The 19,549-nt window shown below is 40.6% G+C and overlaps 1 protein-coding gene across 5 annotated transcripts in view; it reads left to right on the top strand.

The window, feature by feature from the left end:
- The first annotated feature begins 449 nt into the window (after window positions 1-449).
- ZNF169 (zinc finger protein 169) overlaps window positions 450-19,549 on the top strand; it is a 43,085-nt gene continuing 23,985 nt past the window's right edge. For 3 of the 5 annotated variants that reach the window (XM_008690881.2, XM_008690880.2, XM_040620359.1), the window contains exon 1: window positions 11,378-11,868. In XM_008690881.2, the coding sequence (XP_008689103.2) occupies window positions 11,731-11,868 (138 nt within the window). In that variant the 5' untranslated portion in view covers window positions 11,378-11,730. Of the gene's footprint in view, window positions 743-11,377; window positions 11,869-19,549 lie in introns of those variants that run through there. The other 2 variants (XM_008690882.2, XM_040620360.1) reach the window with 1 other exon arrangement.

Raw genomic sequence — 19,549 nt, 5'->3', positions numbered from 1 at the left:
TTTCTTAATGAACCCATTTTTGCGGGTAAAATAGCTGGCAGTGCTATATTATGTTATATTATGATGTTATTTATTGGTAGGCTCCGCCCACAGCATGGAGCCCAGCGCTGGGCTTTAACTCATAGGCTGGGATCAAGACTTGAGCTGAGATGGAGTCGGACACTTAACTGAGCCACCGAGGCGCCCCTGGCAGTTTTATTTTTAAGGTTAACAAGTTTTCTCTCATTTTTCCTCTTTTTTATGAACTTCAGTATCTTCCTTAGAAAAGAACAATGCCACTATCTTTGGCATTTTTTAGAAGTTCGTTCTTTTTGCATTGTTATTTAAATGTAAACCTAGGGGTGAATCTGCAGGATGGAGGACAAGAACACATCCAGGTAACCATTTTTTAAATTATTAAAAAATACAAGGGCCCTATAAATTAAAAGTATTTTCTCACCTAAGCCACCCTTCTCTTGTACGGGAAAGTCAGTTTGATTTTACTTGCCTGGTTTTTCACAATTTCTGCAAAAGCCTAAGGGACTGTAAATCAGTCACTTGAGTTCAGGGGTCCAATGGAGTGCAGCAGGCAACTACCACGTGGGGTCGCCCGAGGCCCACTCCAGTCGGGCGGTGTCAGCGCAGGCGCGCTGTGCTCTGAGGCATTGTGGGTATTGAAGACCCTCGCCCAGGGCACTGTGGGTACGTAGCCCCGTGGCCGCCGGCGTCTCTTGTCACTGCTGACCGTCCTTGCACGCTTGCGGTAAGCGAGTCCGCTGCGGCCGCGGTCCCGGGGAGGCAGGGTGGGGAACGCCGGGCGAGGGCGAGCAGGGTTGGTTCGCTGTGGCCGCGGGTTGCTGGAGGTTTGGTTTTCCCGGCGGGGCCGGGGCGTTCCACCTGGGAAGGGCTGTGGGCGGGAGTGTCGGGCGCGCGCTGTCCGGCGGGGCTGGGGTCCCAGCGTCCTGTGCCGGAGGGGCCGGGTTGGCCTGGGTGACTTGGGGCACGCGGGCCGCGGGCGCGTGGGTCGCTGGAGCCCACCGCGGTGATGCCGGCGCCGCTTGGCTCCATGCGCCCAGGTCTTGGCGGGGAAGATCAGCCTGGGGCAAACACCCAGCTTTGCCTCGATGGTGGGGGCGGCTGGGGCGAGAGACTCGGGTCGGGGCCTCGGTCCCGCGGGCCCCTGAGGGCGCTGGAAGGGCCCGGCGGGGTCAGACATCCCCGGGTTGCGTGCGGCGTCCTTGGGTCCACATCGGCGCTTCCCGGTTGTCTGCCTCCTCGGCCGTGGGGGCCCTTCCGGGAGCTTGGGGCGGCGCAACTGAAGTGAAATCCACCGGACAGGGCACTCCCCCCTGCCCCCCTGAATTACTGGAGGTGGGAGAGACAATGGAGGGTAAGACCTCCGCACTTAAGTTCTTGTTTTTAACTTTCCTTATGAAAATGAAACCCAAGCGTACCCAGAAGTAGTCGTAAAGTTCATGGGTTTATCACTCAGATTCACCAGTTATCACCCCTATCCTTTCTCCCCCAGTCTGCACCCCAGAGTGTGTAGCTCTTTGGGCAATGCCTTTGTCCAGCGGGCCTGTGCTAGGCTTGCGGTGGGAGACCCCTCCCCAAGTTGTCCACAACCCGCCCCCAAACTGTCCCGTTGGGAGAGTTCAAATCCAGGTCTGCCCCTTTCTCACTGGCTCTTCCTGAGCAAGGCCTGCTGGAGCTGGTGTGAGTGTGGAAAGAGTTAAAACTTATGTCTGACATATGCTAAGTGATCAATAACGTTCATGTGTGTTTTTTCTGAGCCCCGTGGGTATGTAGAGGATTAATGTACCAGGTGTCAGCCTGAATTCAGAGCAGGTGTGCGCTAAAACTCACACCCTGCCTGTGTTCCTGGCTGTCCATCCCTTCCCTGCCTGGTTCTGATGCTTTAGTGAAGTGGAACCCAGCTGCAGCCTTGGAAGTTTCCAGGCTGCTCTCGGGGCCGGGAGAGACTCCTGAGGTGGAAACGGCTTCTGGTATGCCCAGGTGCGCCCTGGAGCAATCTGCCCTCCCCCACTACATCCAGGGGGAACTGCTTGTTAGGGAGGGGAGATCTCCTAAGGGCCTGGCAGCCCATCTCAGGTGGCACCACTTCTTTGTGTTCTTATGGTGTCAGCTTTGTGTGTGTAATATTCCGTGTGGGGCTCAGAGCTGCAGGTGGATTCCCAGGAAGCCTGGCCTGTTCTTGAAAGGACACATTCCTGCACAGGTGTCCTCCTGGGGCCCATTTCTCTGCCTTCATTCAGGAGCTTTCAACCTCCCCATACATTCACTCCGCTGTATTCTCAGGGCCTTGGCAGTGCTGGCAAAACAAAGATGGGGAGAAATGCTGTCTTGAGAACAGTAGTCTTGTACTGCCCATATTTTTATTTCCTCAGCCATCTTGCACATTAGGTGGTAGAATTTTCATTTCGTGGAACCGTAAATGGTGCAGTAGAGGGTGAAGTAACTTTTACCTTGGAGCTAGCTGTTCTTCTTTCCCTTTCAAAGTTAATGAAAATTTAAAAAGAGGTGCTCTATTTTTAAAGATTGTCTCATACATCTAACACTGATTAAAAAAACATTCATTTTCTCCTGATCCTTCGTCTCAGCCCCTAAGGAATCAGACCATCCAGTGTTTGCGGTCCGCATATCCCCACCCTTTCAAGTTTCTTCTACTTTCCTTATTTTTGGGGGTGTGGTGGGAGATGGGGTTATTAAATCTACAATTTATTATGGAAATTTTACAAATACAGCCACATGTAGCAAGAATATTGAAAGAGCGTCTCTGTCCCCCTCACTTGGCTTTAGCAGTTGTCACCATTCTGCTCTTCCTCTTCCTTTTTGGTTTTCTCTTCTGAAGTATTTTGCAGCAAATCCCAGATATCATTTTACCTGTGAATACTTCAGTATGCATCTTTTATGAATAAGGAATTTTTTTATTAAAAATTTTTATTAAAGTATAATTAACATACAATGTTACATTAGTTTATGTACAGTATATTGACTCAACAATTCTATATATTAGTGCTTACCACGATAAGTGTAGTCACCATCTCTCAGTATACAGTGTTATTACAATATTATTGACTATTCCCTATGGTGTACTTTTCATCTCTGTGCCTTATTTATTTTATAACTGGAAGTTTGTACCTCTTAATCCCCTTTTTCTATTTTGCTCACATCCCCACCACCTGCCTTCTGACAACCACCATTTTCTGTTTGAGTGGTTTTTTTTGGTTCATGTGTTTTGTTCTTCATCCATTCATCTATTGATGGACACTCAGGTTGCCTCCATCTCATGGCTATTGTAGATAATGCTGTAGTAAACATAGGGATGAATGTATCTTTTTGAATTAGCATTTTCATTTTCTTTGGGTAAATATCCAGTAGTGAAATTACTGGATCACGTGGTAGTTCTATTTTTAAGTGTTCTAGGAAACTCCATACTGTTTTACACAGTGGTTGTACCAGTGTATCAATTTACATTCCCACCAACAGTGTGTGAAGGTTCTATTTTCATCATATCCTTGACAACACTCGTTATTTCTTGTCTTTTTAATACTAGCCATTCTGAGTGGTGTGAAGTGATATTTCATTGTAGTTTTAATTTGCATTTCCTTGATGAGTGATATTGAGCATGTTTTCATGTGTTTGTTGGCCATCTGTATGTCTTCTTTGGAAAAGTGTCTATTCAGGTCCTGCCAATCTAAAAAAATGTTTTTTTGGTGTTGAGTTGTGTAAGTTCTTAAATATTTTGGATATTAACCACTTATTGGATGTATCTTTTACAAATATCTTCTCCCATTCAGCAGGGGTGGTCTTTTGTTGATGGTTTCCTTTACTGCGCAGAAGCTTTTTATTTTGATGTGGTCCGAATATTTTATTATTGCTTTTGTTTTTCCTGCCTGAGGAGGCATATTTTTTTTTTTTTTAAGATTTTGTTTGTTTATTTGTCGGAGAAAGAGAGGGAGAGGGCTCAAGCAGGGGGAGCTGCAGGCAGAGGGAGAAGCAGGCTCACTGCTGATCTAGGAGCCCAATGCAGAACTTGATCCCAGGACCCTGAGATCGTGACCTGAGCCAAAGGCATATGCTTAACCAACTGAGCCAAACAGGCCTCCTTGAGGAAGCACGTTTAGGAAAACGCTGTGACAGCTGATGTCAAAGAAATTACGGACTCTTTTCTTTTAGGAATTTTATGGTTTCAGGTTTCACATTTAGGTGTTTAATCCATTTTGAGGCCTTTTCTCTTTTTTAAATTCCAGTACAATTAACATTAGTGTTAACATTAGTTTCAGGTGTAAATGTAGTGATTCAGCAATTCTATACATCACTCAGTGCTCATCAGGATAAGTGTATTGTTAATCCTCTTCCCCTATTTCAAACCCATCTCCCCACCCACCTCTTCTCTGGTAATCATCACTTTGTTCTCTATAGTTAAGAGTCTGCTTTTTGGTCTCATTTTTCCTTTGTTCGTTTGTTTTGTTTCTTAAATTCCACATACAAGTGAAGTCATACAGTATATGTCTTTTTCTGGCTGGCTTATTTCACTTAGCATTATACCCTCTAGATCCATTCATGTTGTAAATGACAAGATTTCATTCTTTTTTATGGCTAAGTAATGCATTTTGTGTGTGTGTGTGTATCAAATCTTTATCCATTCATCTATCATTGGATAATTAGGTTGCTTCCATATCTTTGCTATTGTAAATAATGCTGCAGTAAGCATAGGAGTACATATACCTGTTTATACCTGTTAAAATTAGTGTTTTCATATTCTTTGGGTAAATACCAAATAGTGAAATTACTGCATCGTATACGGTTCTATTTTTATTTTTTTGAAGGACCTCCATATTGTTTTCCACAGTGGCTGCACCAGTTTGCATTCCCACTAACAGTGCATGAGGGTTCCTTTTTCTTCACATCCTCTTCAGTATTCGTTTCCTGTATTTTTTATTTTAGCCGCTCTGACAGGTGTGAGGTGGTATTTTGTTGTGGTTTTGATTTGTATTTCCCTGATGATCAGTGATGTTGAGCATCTTTTCATGTGTCTGTTGTCTTTGGAGAAATGTCTGTTCTTCTGCCTATTTGTAATTGGATTATTTGGGGGGGTTTTGGTGGTGGTGTAGAAGTTCTTTATATATTTCGCATACTAAACGTTACTGCATATGTCATTTGCCAATATATATTCCCATCCAGTAGGCTGTCTTTTAGGTGTGTTGATTGTTTCCTTTGCTGTGCAGAAGGTTTTTTATTTTGATGTAGTCCTAATAGTTTACTTCTGCTTTTGTTTCCCTTGCCTCAGGACACATATATAGAAAAGTGTTGCTATGGCTGATGTCAGAGAAATTACTGCTTGTGCTCTTACAGGATTTCTCGGTTTCAGGTCTTACATTTAGGTTCTTAATCCATTGTGAGTTTATTTTTGTGTATGGTGTAAGAAGGTGGTCCTGTTTCATTCTTTCACATGTAGCTGTCATTTTCCCAACACCATTTGTTGAAGAGACTTTTTCCCATTGGATAGTCTTTCCTGCTTTGAAGATTAATTGACCATCATGGTTTTATTTCTGGGTGTTCTTTTCTGCTCTGTTGATCTATGTGTCTGCCTTTTGTGCCAGTATAGTGCTGTTTTGATTACTACAGCTTCGTAGTATATCTTGAAATCTGGGATTGTGATACCTCTATTTTTGTTCTTTCTTAAGATTGCTTTGGCTATTTCTGGGTTGTTTCTTTTGTGTGGGTGGGTGGGTGGTTCCATACAAATTTTAAGATTATTCTTGTTCTGTGAGAAAAAAGCTGTTGGTTTTCATAGGGATTGCATTAAATCTGTAGATTGCTTTGGGTAGTATGGACATTTTAACAATAATTGTTCTGATCAATGAGCATGAAATATCTTCCCATTTGTTCTGTCATCTTCAATTTCTTTCAACAGTGCTTTATAGTTTTCAGAGTACAGATACTTTACCTCCTTGGTTTAGTTTATTCCTAGGTTTTATTATTTTTCAGGCAATTGTAAATGGGATTGTTTTCTTAATTTCTCTTTCTGCTACTTTGTTATTAATGTATAGAAATGCAATGGATTTCTGTATATTGATTTTGTATCCTGTGACCATACTGAATTCATTTATCAGTACTATTAGTTTTGTTGTTGTTGTGGGTGGTTTTTTGTTTTTGTTTTTGTGGAGTCTTTAGGATTTTCTACATATAGTCTCATGTCATCTGCAAGTAGTGCGAGTTTTACTTCTTCCTTACCAATTTGGATGCCTATTATGTCTTGTCTGATGACTGTGGCTAGGACTTCCGGTATCATGTTGAATAAAAGTGGTGAGAGTGGACATCCTTGTCTTTTTTTTTTTTTTTAAAGATCTTATTTATTTATTTGACAGAGAGACAGCCAGTGAGAGAGGGAACACAAGCAGGGGGAGTGGGAGAGGAAGAAGCAGGCTAATAGTGGAGGAGCCTGATGTGGGGCTCGATCCCATAACGCCGGGATCACGCCCTGAGCCGAAGGCAGACGCTTAACTGCTGTTCCACCCAGGCGCCCCCATCCTTGTCTTTTTTTGATCTTAGGGGAAAAGCTTTCAGTTTTTCACCTTTAAGTATGATATTAGCTACAGCTTTTTCATATATGGCCTTTATTATGTTAAGGTATGTACCCTCTAAACCTGTATTGATCAGGGTTTTTATCATGAATGGATGTTGTTCTTAGTCAAATGCTTTTTTTTTTTCCCATCTACTGAGATGATCATATGGCTTTTGTGCTCTCTCTTGTTGATGGATATATTACACTGATTTGTGAATACTGAACCACCTTTGCAGCCCAGGAATAAATCCCACTCAATTATTGTGAATTATTTTTATAATGTATTGTTGGATTTGGTTTGCTAATATTTTTTGAGGGTTTTTGCATCTATGTTCATTAGAGATACTGGTCTGTAGTTCTCTCTCTCTCTCTCTCTCTCTCTCTCTCTCGGTGTCTTGATCTGGTTTTGGTATCAGGGTAATGTTGACCTCATAAATGAATTTGGAAGCTTCCTTGCTCTTCTATTTTTTGGAAGAGTTTGAGAATAGTTACTTACTTTCCTTTAAATGTTTGGTAGAATTCACCTGTGAAACTGTCTGGTCCTGGACTTTTGTTGGTTGGGAGGTTTCTTATTAGTGATTCAGTTTCACTACTGGTAATCTGTATGTTCAAATTTTCTATTTCTTCCTGCTTCAGTTTTGGGTGGCTATATGTTTCTAGAAATTTGTCCAGCTCTTCTGGGTTGTCCAGTTTGTTGGCAAATAATTTTTCATAATATTCTCTTCCAATCCTTTGTATTTCTGTGGTGTCAGTTCTTTCTCTCCTCTTTATGATTTTGTTTATTTGAGTCTACTCTACTCTTTTTTTTTTAGCAGTCTACTTTTTATCAGTTTTATTGGTCCCCCTCACCCCCCCACCCAAGGAACCAGATGCTGGTTTCATTGACCTGTCCTATTGGGTTTTTGTTTGGTTGGTTTGGTTTTGTAGCTTCTATTTCATTTATTTCTGCCCTGATCTTTATAATTTCTTTCCTTCTACTGACTGGCTTTAGGTTTTTGTTTGTTCTTTTTCTAGCTCCTTTAGGTGTAAGGTTAGGTTGTTTATTTGAGATTTTCCTTGCTTCTTGAGGTAGGTCTGTATTGCTATATAATTCTCTCTTAGGACAACCTTTGCTGTATCCCAAAGTTTTGGACCATTGTGTTTTTATTTTCACTTATTTCCATTTGTTTCTTTTATTTCTTCTTTGATTTCCTGGTGGACCCATTCATTATATAGTAATATATTATTTAACCTCCATGTATTTGTGCTCTTTTCAGATTTTTTTTCTTGTGGTTGATTTCTAGTTTCATAGCATTGTGGTCCAGAAACATGCATGGTATGATTTTGATCTTCTTGAATTTGTCGAGACTTGTTTTGTGGCCTAATGTGATCTCTTTTGGAGACTATTCCATGTGCACTTGAAAAAAATATTCTGTTTTAGGATGGAACGTTCTGAGTATATTTGTTAGATCCATCTGGCCAAATGTGTTGTCGAAAGCCACTGATTCCTTGTTGATTTTCTGTTTGAATGATCTATCTATTGATATAGGTGGGGTGTTAAGGTCCCCTACTGTTATTACTATTGATAGTTTTATGTTTGTTATTAGCTGCTTTATGTATCTGGGTGCGCCCATGTTGGGTCACAAATATTTACCAATTGTTGTATCTTTTTGTTGGATTGTTCCCTTTATGATTATATAGTGTCCTTCTTTGTATCTTGATAGAGTCTGTTTTACAGTCTATTTTGTCCAATATATATATTGCTACTCTAGCTCTCTTACCACTTCCATTTGCATGATAAGTGCTTTTCCACCCCTTAACTTTTGGTCTGCATGTGTCTTTGGTTCTGAAATGAGGCTCTTGTGGACAACATATAGATGGGTCTTGCTTTTTTATCCATAATGCCACCCTGTGTCTTTTGATTGTTATATTTAGTCCATTTACATTCAAGGTGATTATTATTAGGTATGTATTTATTGCCATTTTGTTACTTCTTTTATGGTTGTTTTTGTAGTACTTGTCTGTTCCTTTTTTCTTTTTGTCTCACAGTTTGCTGGCTTTCTTTAGTGATATACTTGGAGTACTTTCTGTTTTTTGCTCATCTGTTATTGGCTTTTAATTTGTGATTACCATAAGGTCTATATATAATATATTATGTATATAGCAGTTTACTTTTTAATTTTTTTTATTATGTTCAATTAGCCGACATATAGTACATCATTAGTTTTTGGATGTAGTGTTCAACAATTCATAGTAAGTTGATGGTCGCTTAAGTTTGAGCCAATTCTTTTTTCCTCTTCCTGCCATGTTTTAGGTATCTGGTGTCATACTTTACAACCTTTTTATGAATCCCTTGACTGACATTTTTTAAAGATTTTATTTTTTTTTATTTGAGAGAGAGTGAAAGAGAGTGTGCCAGTGGGGGCAGGAGCAGAGGGAGAGGGACAGGCAGACTCTGCACTGAGTGCAGAATCTGATGCAGGACGTAGTCTCATGATCTCCCCTGAGATCATGACCTGAGCCAAAATCAATAGTCTGATGCTCAACCAACTGAGCCACCCAGGTGCCCCTCCCTTGACTGATTTTTATAAATATACTTAATTTTACTGCTTTTGTGCTTCCTACTTTTCTCACTCCTGCTTATGGTCTTTTGTTTCCTCTCATAAAGTCCCCTTTAACGTTGCTTGTAGGGTTGGTTTAGTGGTCATGAATTTCTTTAACTTTCGTTTGTCTGGTAAACTCTTTATTGCTCCTTTTATTCTGAACGATAGCCTTGCCAGATAGAGTATTCTTAGTTGCAGATTTTTCCTTTTTAGCACTTTGAATATATCATGCCACTCTCTGGTCTGCAGAGTTTCTGCTGAAAAATCAGCTAATAGCCTTATAGGGTTTCCTTATGTGTAACTGTTTTCTATTCTCTTGATGCTTTAAAATTTTTCTCTTTATCACTGCTTTTTGCCATTTTAATTACTATGTGTTTTGGTGTGGAGCTCCTTGGGTTTATTTTGTGGGGATCTCTCTTTGCCTCCTGGATCTGGAATTTTTGTTTCCTCCCCCAGATTCAGGAAGTTTTCAGTGATTATTTCTTCAAATAAATTTCCTGCTCCCTTTTTTCTCTCTTCTTCTGGGATCTCTATAATGCAGATATTAGTACTCTTGATGGTGTTGCTGAGTTTTCTGTTTTCATTTTTTATTACTATTTTTTCCCTTTCCTCTTCAGCTTGATTGCTTTCCATTCCTCTGTCCTCCAGGTCATTGATTTATTCTTCTGCTTCCTCTTGTCTACTGTTTATTCCCTCTGGTGTACTTTTAATTTCAGTTATTAAGTTTTTCATCTCTGATTAGTTCTTTTTTATGTTTTCTCTTCATCAACGGTCTCATTGAGGTCCTCCAATCTTTTCTCAAGTACAGTGAGTATCTTTATGTCCATTGCTTTAAATTCTCTATGAGGCATATTACTTACCAACGTTTAGTTTTGCTCTTTTGCTGTGATTTTGTTCTGTTCTTTCATCTGGGACATATTCCTCTGACTACCCATTTTGTCTAACTTCTGTGTCTGTTTCTGTGTGTTAGAAAAGTCAGCTATGTTTCCTGCTTTTGAAAGTCATGGTATTTATTTATTTGAAGATTTTATTTATTTATTTGACACACAGAGAGAGCGAGTGCGCACAAGCAGGGGGAGCAGCAGAGGGAGGGGGGAAGCAGGCTCTCCGCTAAGCAGGGAGCCCAATGTGGGACTCCTCCCAGGACCCTGGGATCATGACCTGAGCTGAAGACAGATGCTTAACCGACTGAGCCACCCAGGTGACCCAGCAATTGATTTTTGTATATTAACCTTCTATCCTGCAGCCTTGATATACTCACTTGGTAGTGCCAGAAATTTCTTGTTGATTCTTTGGTATTTCCTAAATAGTCAATCAGGTCATCTACAGACAAAGATAGTATTGTTTCTTCCTTCCCAATCTGTGTACCTTTTATTTATTTATCTATTTTGTCTTCTTATATTAACTAGTACTTCCAGTGTGATGTTCATACGGAAGGTGAGAGGGGACATCCTTGCTTTGTTCCTGTTCTTCAGGGACAGCAGCTGCTTTCTCAGCACTGAGCAGGGTATGTGAGTGGTGGCTCTTCCACTCTTTCTTTAAGCACAGCCACAGTTACCTGCAGAGGCCGTCAACACAGCCTGTCCTTAACCTGAGGCTGACAAAATTAATGTCATTTCTTTACTGTTCTCTAACATTCAGCCAGTGTTCATATTTCCTGGATTGCTCAAAACTGCTAAAACAGTGTCCACACGTTGCATTTGGTTGCTGGGTCTCTAAAGGCCCCTTTTATTCCAAAAGAGCCCTCTCTCTTTTTATGCTATTAACTTGCTGAAAGCTTCACATTTTAAAACAATTACATATGTCAGTTCGCCCCCAGTACTTACTTGTTTTCCCCATGTGCAGAGTATCATGATCACAGCTAACAGTGTTCACAATTGTTCTCCAACACCCAGTTCATCTTGAATTGTCCTTTGTAGTTCCCAAAAAGCGTATAGTTCATTTGTATGAAGCGTATAATCACATCTGAAGAATGGTTATCTAGTCTTTGCATTAAGGAAAGTCTCCCCTCTTAATAATTTCTTCATGACATTGGCTTGTGGAAGACCTGGGCCATTTGCTGACTGCTCCTTCTTAAATCTCAAGTCACGTTTAAAATCCCAGGAACTCAGTCTTGGGCATTTAAATGGGGGGGGGCAGCACAGTGATGGCACCCACCCTGCTTCACGCTCCCCNCCCCCCCCCCCCCCCCCGCCAAATCTACATTCTGTGGAGACCTGTAGCACTCTTTCTGTTTGGGTTTCTTGGGACTTGTCCTTTGGCTTTAGGGAAGATGTGGATGGGGAGCTTCTGTTTTCCCTATGATAGGTGACTTTGGCTCTCAGTGTCAGTACTCTCCGTTGGGTACTCTGAGGCCCTTTCCCTCTTAACAGAGTCCCCACAGTGAGAAAAGTCTCATCTACCTGCAGGGGGCTGAAGGCTTCAGTTCTCAACTGGGGACTGGGACAGCCTGTTGCTGATTTGCCTCTGGGTGCCCTTTTTTTTGGGTGGGGGGACACTGGTTAAGAATGGGCAGCTCTTATGTCCCCACAGCATGCCTTCCTTATCTCCACTCACCTGTGGTGAACTGGGAGGCTAATGGAAGGTGCTTCTCCTAGGCGCCCCCTTACCTCTCTCCTCTTTCCCCAGCTCTGCCCTGCAATTCAACTCTTCTCTAGGAAGAGCACTCAGCTGACCAGGAATATGGCCCCAGGGCTCCTGACAGTGAGGGATGAGGTGAGTCCTGAAATTTTTGCCTGCTTTCACAGGATGGACTTATTGCCTTTCCCTGTCCTGGAGCTGCCCTGGTGGTGTTAGGTCATATCTCGCCCTGATTTGGGGGGTGTGGCCCATCTTCCAGAGCCTTTTCTCAGACTCCTCTGCTCTATTCATGACTTAGACATTCACCAAGTAGTGAACTGTAATCAGCACAGTTAAAATACAAATACAGGACATTCATGCTTATGTGCCCAGTGATTCCCAAGGCCTAAAAAAGTGAAGGAAGGCTTTCAGGAGAAAGCTCTTTACAGAGCTGCCTGAGCTGCCCCTGATGGACTTGGGAAGTTGAAGAACGTCCAGTGGGAGTGTGATAGGAAGTGTAGTGCACCTCAGAAACCGGGTGACTGGCAGGCTGTCCCTCACCATTTGGAAAGCTTGGAGCAGCCAATAGCCTTCGGTCACATCAGTTTTCTCTGTGTAGTGGTGAGGCTGCGGACCATTTGTCTGCTTGTGACTCGTGGATACATTTAGTTTGGCTAGTCCTGTGCTATGTATATATATTTTTGTAAAGATTTTATTTATTTTACTTGAGACAGAGAGTGAGAGAAAGCACAGAAGCAGGGAGAGGCAGACTCCTGCTGAGCAGAGAGTCCAACATGGGGCTCGAAGGCAGATGCTTAACCGAATGAGCCACCCAGGTGCCCCCTGTACTTTATATTTAAATGAGTTTTCCACACTTAAAAATTGGAAGATTATATCTGAAGGTCTGAATTGCCAACTTCTCTGAGAATAGGTCATTCACCCCTCTCCAGAGTCCACACTCTTGGCAGATGACAAGTAGCTAAAGCCAAACAGTGTCTCACAGTGTAGTCGTACTCCCTTTTGCCCCCGACGCCAAGGCTGAGGATTGTGATGGACTCACTCATTACCTTCCTGGCCCCTAAAGGCTTTGCCTTCACCTATTCTGAGCCTGGACGGGCAGTTCAGCCAGAATCTGGAAAGCTAGGCTGGGTATTGTGGGCTTGAACTTGGATAAGCTAGATTTTGAAGGATTTTGAGAAGGATTTTGCCATGTCGAAATCAAGGATTGGGAAATAAATAGTACAGTTAATCCTTGAACAACATGGCTTTGAACCGTGTGGGTCCATTTATGTGTGGATTTTTTTCAGTAAATATGGGACAGTACTATAAATGTATTTTCTCTTCCTCATGAATTTCTTAATACTTTTCTTCCCTCTAGCTTACTTAATTGTAAGAATACAGTATGTAATACACAACATACAAAATATATGTTCACTGTTTATGTTGTCAGTGAGTCTTCTGGTTAACTGTAGGCTGTTAAGTTTCTGGGGAGTGAATGAATATACACAGATTTTTGACTGTATGGTGGGTCGGCACCCCAACCCCCATGTTGATCAAAGGTCAGCTGTAACTGAGCGAACGAATATATGTCCGAAAGGAAAGATTTTCTAATCCCTAAAATTAGGCAGCATGTGAATTTGACAATAGTTGGATAAAATTAACATTTACTAACCACCTAAATAGATACCAACTGGGATACTTTTGTGTATAATCATATCAGTCACACAAAATAGTGTCAGTTGTATTCAGTTTTTCATTGCCTGTGATATCAAGTTAGAATTTTTTTTTGCAAGATCTGAACTTGATCTTAATACTGGGCTCATATGATGGATATTTGCCTCTTACTGTACAAGTTAAAAATGATTGGTTATCAGAACCATTGAGAGCTGTGTGTCCCTCAGTTGTCAAGTATTTTATACCTTGCACTACATAAACATTTTCCCTCCAAGTGTTACTTAAGAGAGAGAACTTTTTTATGTCTCACTTTACCATTTATGATGTTACTAGAGAAGCATTCTGGGCCAAAATGGAATGTAGCACTGGCTCACTTTTTCTGTCCCTACTCTGTGGGATTCTTAGCACACCCTGTATATCTCATCCTGTCTGTGATCAGTATCTCTCCATATACATTTTTTTTCTTTTATTCATTTCCTTGTGAAAATGATGTGAGGGCATAAGTATCTGAAGGGCTTAGTTTTTTAAGATGAAGTTTCCATACCTGGAAGAGTGTTTGTTAGGCATCCAAACCTGCTTGTTTCATAAAGGGACCACAGTCTGAACTTTTTTTTTTTTTTTTTTTAGAGGAGGGGCAGAGGGAGAGGGAGAGAGAGAATCTTAAGCAGGCTCCATGCCCACCATGAAGCCCAGTGTGGGGCTTAATCCCACAACCCTGAGATCATGACCCGAACTGAAATCAAGAGTTAGATGCTTAACCAACTGAGGCACCCAGGCACTCCAAATAATCTTAACTTTTTTTGAAAGAATGAAAGAACAAAAGTGTTTCTTTGTTTTGCTCTTTGTTATTTGAGACATAGAAATTACATGTTTTGGGATTCTTTAAATTGCATTTCCATATACTTTGTTCTATATATTTTTTTTTAACTTTGGTATATATCTGATCTGAATTATATAAAATCTTTTGACCTATATTTTAATTGAATATGTTGTTGACCATATACACACATGGTCTTTAGGCATGTCTAAGGAGTTTGGCCTGATAGAAGAAATTGGAATATGCTTTAGGGTTGTGACCTGCAGCCCTAGATCAGGGCTGGACCTACAGGTCGTTAACTAGAAAGAAATTAGCACTCTTTCATTGAATCTTAAAAAATTGTTTTGAATGTCTACTGTGTGAAGGAGCCTTTGGTCAACAAACAGTGATATCCACAGCATAGCCCCCATTCTTAGAAGACTCCCAACTTATTTAGGCATTTAACTATCATTGGAATTAAACATTTGAAAGTTCCTTTATTGAGGTATAATTCACATCCAGTAAAATTCACCATTTTAAAGTGTACAATTTGTAGATTTTAGTATATTCACAAAGTTGTACAACCCTCACCACTATCTAATTCTATAATGTTTTCATAACTCCCAAAGAAACCCCACAACCATTAGGAATCACTCCCTTTTCTCCCCTCTCCTAACCTCTGGCGAGTGCTCACCTATTTTCTGTCTCTATAAATTTGGTTATTCTGGGTATTTCATATAAATGGAATCATATACTATATGGTTTTTGTGTCTGTTTTCTTTCACTTAGCATAATATTTTCAAGGTTCATTCATGTTGTAGCCCAAATCAATAATATTTCATTCCTCTTCATGGTCGAATAGCATTCTATTCTATGGCTATATGACATTTTATTTTTTCATTCATCAGTTGATGGACATTTCATTTATTCCTGTCATTGGAACTTAATATCTTTGGTCTATGCACATTTTTGATAGATTTTAATAAAATTGTATTAAAACTAGTGACTACCTCAGTGTCAGATCTTTAAAGATGAAGAAACCCAGGAATCCATCAAAATCCTGGAGAACATAGGCAGTAACCTCTTCGACACTGGCCACAGGAACTTCTTTCAAGACATGTCTCTAAAGGCAAGGGAAACAAAAGCAAAAATGAACTTTTGGGACTTCATCAAGATAAAAAGCTTCTGCACAGCAAAGGAAACAGTCAACAAAGCTAAGAGGCAACCCACAAAATGAGGGAATATATTTGCAAATGACATTTCAGATAAAGGGCTGGTATCCAAGATCTATAAAGAACTTCTCAAAAAAAAAAAAAAAAAAAGAACTTCTCAAACTCAACACCCAAAAAATAAATAATACAGTCAAGAAATGGGTAGAAGAAACGGACAGACGCTTCTCCAGAGAAGACCTACAAATGGCTAACAGACATGAAAAAATGTTCAGCATCACTAGCCACTGGGGAAATACAAATCCACAGTGAGATACCACCTTACACCAGTTAAAATTAACAAAACAGGAAACAACAAATGTTGGCGAGGATGTGGAGAAAGGGGAACCCTGTTACACTGTTGGTGGGAATGCAAGCTGATACAACCACTCTGGAAAACAGTATGGCGGTTCCTCAAGAAGTTAAAAAAAGAGTTACCCTACGACCCAGCAATTGCACTAGTAGGTATTTACCCCAAAGATAGAGATGTAGTGAAAAGAAGGGGCACATGTGCCCCCGTGTTCATAGCAATGTCCACAATAGCCCAACTGTGGAAGAAGCCGAGACGTCCTCCAACAGATGAATGGAGAAAGATGTGGTTCTTATATACAATGGAATATTACTCAGCCATCAGGAAGGATGAATACCTACCATTTGGATCAACATAGATGGAACTGGAGGGGATTATGCTAACTTAAATAAGTCAGTCAGAGAAAGACAATTATCATATGGTTTCACTCATATGTGGAACATAAGGAATAGTGCGGAGGACCATAATGGAAGGGAGGGAAAACTGAATGGGAAGAAATCAGAGAGGGAGACAAACTATGAGAGAGTCTTTCTTTTTTTTTTTTTTTAAGATTTTATTTATTTATTTGACAGAGAGAGAGGGAACACAAGCAGGGGGAGTGGTAGAGGGAGAAGCAGACTTCCTGCCGAGCAGGGAGCCTGATGCGGGGCTCGATCCCAGAACACTGGGATCATGACCTGAGCCAAAGGCAGATGCTTAACGACTGAGCCACTCAGGCGCCCTGAGAGTCTTGACTCTGGGAAACAAACTGAGGGTTCTAGAAGGGAGGGGGTGGTGGAGGGATGGGGTAACCGGGTGATGGGTATTAAGGAGGGCACGTCTTGTGATGAGTACTGTGTTATACGCAACCGATGAATCATTGAACATTACATCAAGAACTAATGATGTACTTTATGTTGGCTAACTGAACATAATAATAATAAAAAAGGTGAAACCACCTACATTCACATTCAGATCTATGACTCTTTATAGGTTAAAAACATTCACAGATTTTAACTACCCCATCCCACTATTTCTTGGTCATTGTGAAGTTAACTTGTTCCCAATGTTTGAGAACCTATTTCTTTGTGTGTGTGTGTGTGTGTGTGTTTTAAGGTTTAGTTATTTATTTGAGAGAGAGAAAGCACCCAAGTAGGGGTAGGGGCAGCAGGACAAGGAAAGACACTCAAGCAGACTCCCCACTGAGCACAGAGCCTGATGTGGGGCTCAGTCCCACAACACTGAGATCACGACCTGAGCTGAAATCAAGAGTGGGATGCCCAACCAACTGAGCCACTCTGGCGTGCGTTGAGAACCTATTTCTGTGGGAAATTTTGTTCATGAGATGAATTTTAGTCTGACGGTTCTTCTCACCACAAAATATGGCCAAGTGAGAAGAAATGCGTATTTTAAATTGTATGAGCTACAGTTCTGTAGTAGAGTGTCTGTATTCTTTGCCTGCTTTCAAAACCATCTACAGGATACTAGAACACCTCTGCTTTCTATTCTGCCACTAGCTACCTTTCCCTCCTGCCAGGCGCTTCTCCTCACCCACATCATGGACTTTTCCCTTCTCTTCTTCTGCTCATGGCATCTGTGCTCCCTGCCTCCCTACATACTTCATTTAGATTGTTAGCCCTCTACTCTTTTCTTGACTATTCTGAATCTTAGCCATCTTTCGAATTTTAATTTTTTTGAGATATAATTCACCCTGTGGATGAAATGATCAGATAAGGACTTGTAAGTCTTTTTTAACTGTGCTCAATGTGGAAAAGTAAAATGTGGTAACATCAGATAAAATCAACTTCAAGACAAAGGGAAAGAAAACCATTTCAAAATGATAAAAGAGTCACTTTAGCAGGAAGACATAGCAGTTATGTATGTATGTGTTTAATAACAAAGCTTTAAAATAATCGACAGAATTAAAGGGAGGAAAAGGCAATTATTGGGAATTTAATCCCCTCTGAGCAACTGATAGAACAAGTAGGTAAAAAGGCAGTAAAGACGTACATGATCTAAAGAAAACTGCCAGCTACATCATCTTGATCAGTAGTTATAGACCACTGTACCGTACAGCTACGGAGCATACATTGTTTGAAGTGTGTCTGGCATGCTCAGCAAGATAGACTTAGTGAATTTGAAGGAATTTAAGGAATACAGAATATAAGCTGTGTGACTCCAGTCGAATTAGAAACCAATAATAAGATACCTAAATAAATCTCAAAGATTTAGAAACTAAACACATTTCTTCACTGATCCTTACATCAAAGAAGAAATTGCACTGTGACATCAAAATGTTGGAGTAAGGGAAATACATGGCTCTGTGCCTGCCACAAAGCAACTAACGAGCTGCTAAAACCCAGAATTACCTTTTGTCAAACTTTGGAACCTAGTCAAAAGTGGAAAATTTGGTGAAGAAAGAAGCTCGTACTTTATGGCAGAAGAGTGCTGCAGCATTTTAAACTGCCTACCTATAGTAAATATACACAAAGAGCTAAAGGAAACCATGAACATGGAACTAAAGGAAGTAGGCCAACAATGTTTGAAGAGATAGAGATTATCAATGAAGAGATTATAAAAAGGAGCCATACCAAACTTTTGAAGCTGCAAAGTATAACAACTGAGATGAAAAACTTGGTATGGGGGTTTAACAGCACATTTAGGTAGGCATAATAGAGTCAGTGAATTTGAAAGTACTTCAACTGAAATTATCCACTCTGAGGAGCAGGAAAAAAAAAAAAAGAATATTGAAAAATGCACAGGACTTAAGAGACCTGTGAGACACCAGCAGGTGTACTTACATATACATAGTGGGAATTGCAGAGGGGAAGGAGAGAGAGAAAATTTTAAGAAATATCCAGAAACTCCCCAAATATTAAAAAACAAACCCATAAGTCTATACATCAAAGAAGTGTAGTAAACTCCAAGTAGGATAAACTCAAAAAGATCCACACCCAGACATACAGTCAAAATTATCAAAAACCATATACCAAGACAGAATTTTGAAAGCAGCAAGAAGATATTTGTTGTCCACAAGGAAGGAATCCTCGATAAGATTAAGAGCTTTTTTCTCATCACAAACCATGGAGACCACTAATCAGTAGGATGACATATTTAAGGTCTTAGAAGAAAAACTGTCAACTAAGATTTCTATATCCAGTAAATTATCCTTCAAGAATGAAGGAGAAATTAAGAGGTTTCCAGACTTAAAAAAAACAAAACAAAACAGAGCTCATTAACAGTAGACCTGCTCTACAAAAAATGCTTCAGGCTGAAATGAAAGGACACTAGATAGTAACTCTAAACCGTAAGAAAAAAAAGTGAACACTAGAGTGCTCAGCAAGGAGTTTGCTGAGGTTCTCTCTCTCTCTCTTCCCCTCCCTCCACTTGCATGCACGCTCTTTCTCTCTCTAAAATAATCTTTTTTAAAAAACATAATGAGGTATTACTTTGCACCAGTCATATCAACTTCTATCAAAAATAAGTGTCATGCGCTATTGGTGGGAATGAAAACAGCCACTGTGGGAAACAGTATGGAGACTCCTCAAAAACGTAAAAATAGAACTACTGTACAATCCATCAATTCCACTTCTCGTATTTATCCATATAAAACAAAGACACCCATTCAAAGGGATATATGCATCCCTCTGTTCATTCTACCATTATTTACAAAAGCCAAGGTATGGAAGTAACTTAAGTGCCCATCAATAGATGATAAAGAAGTGCATACACACACACACACACACACACACACACACACAGAGGAATATTAGCCATAAAGAAAAGAGTAAGATCTTACTGTTTGTGGCAACATGGATGTGGTGACCTAAAGGGTATTATGCCAAGTGAAGTAAGTTAAAGACAAATACT

This window comes from Ursus maritimus, unplaced genomic scaffold, assembly GCF_017311325.1.
Source record: "Ursus maritimus isolate PB19 unplaced genomic scaffold, ASM1731132v1 scaffold_34, whole genome shotgun sequence".
NCBI classification, from domain to species: domain Eukaryota; kingdom Metazoa; phylum Chordata; class Mammalia; order Carnivora; family Ursidae; genus Ursus; species Ursus maritimus.
This window is presented reverse-complemented; position numbering and strand designations above follow the sequence as displayed.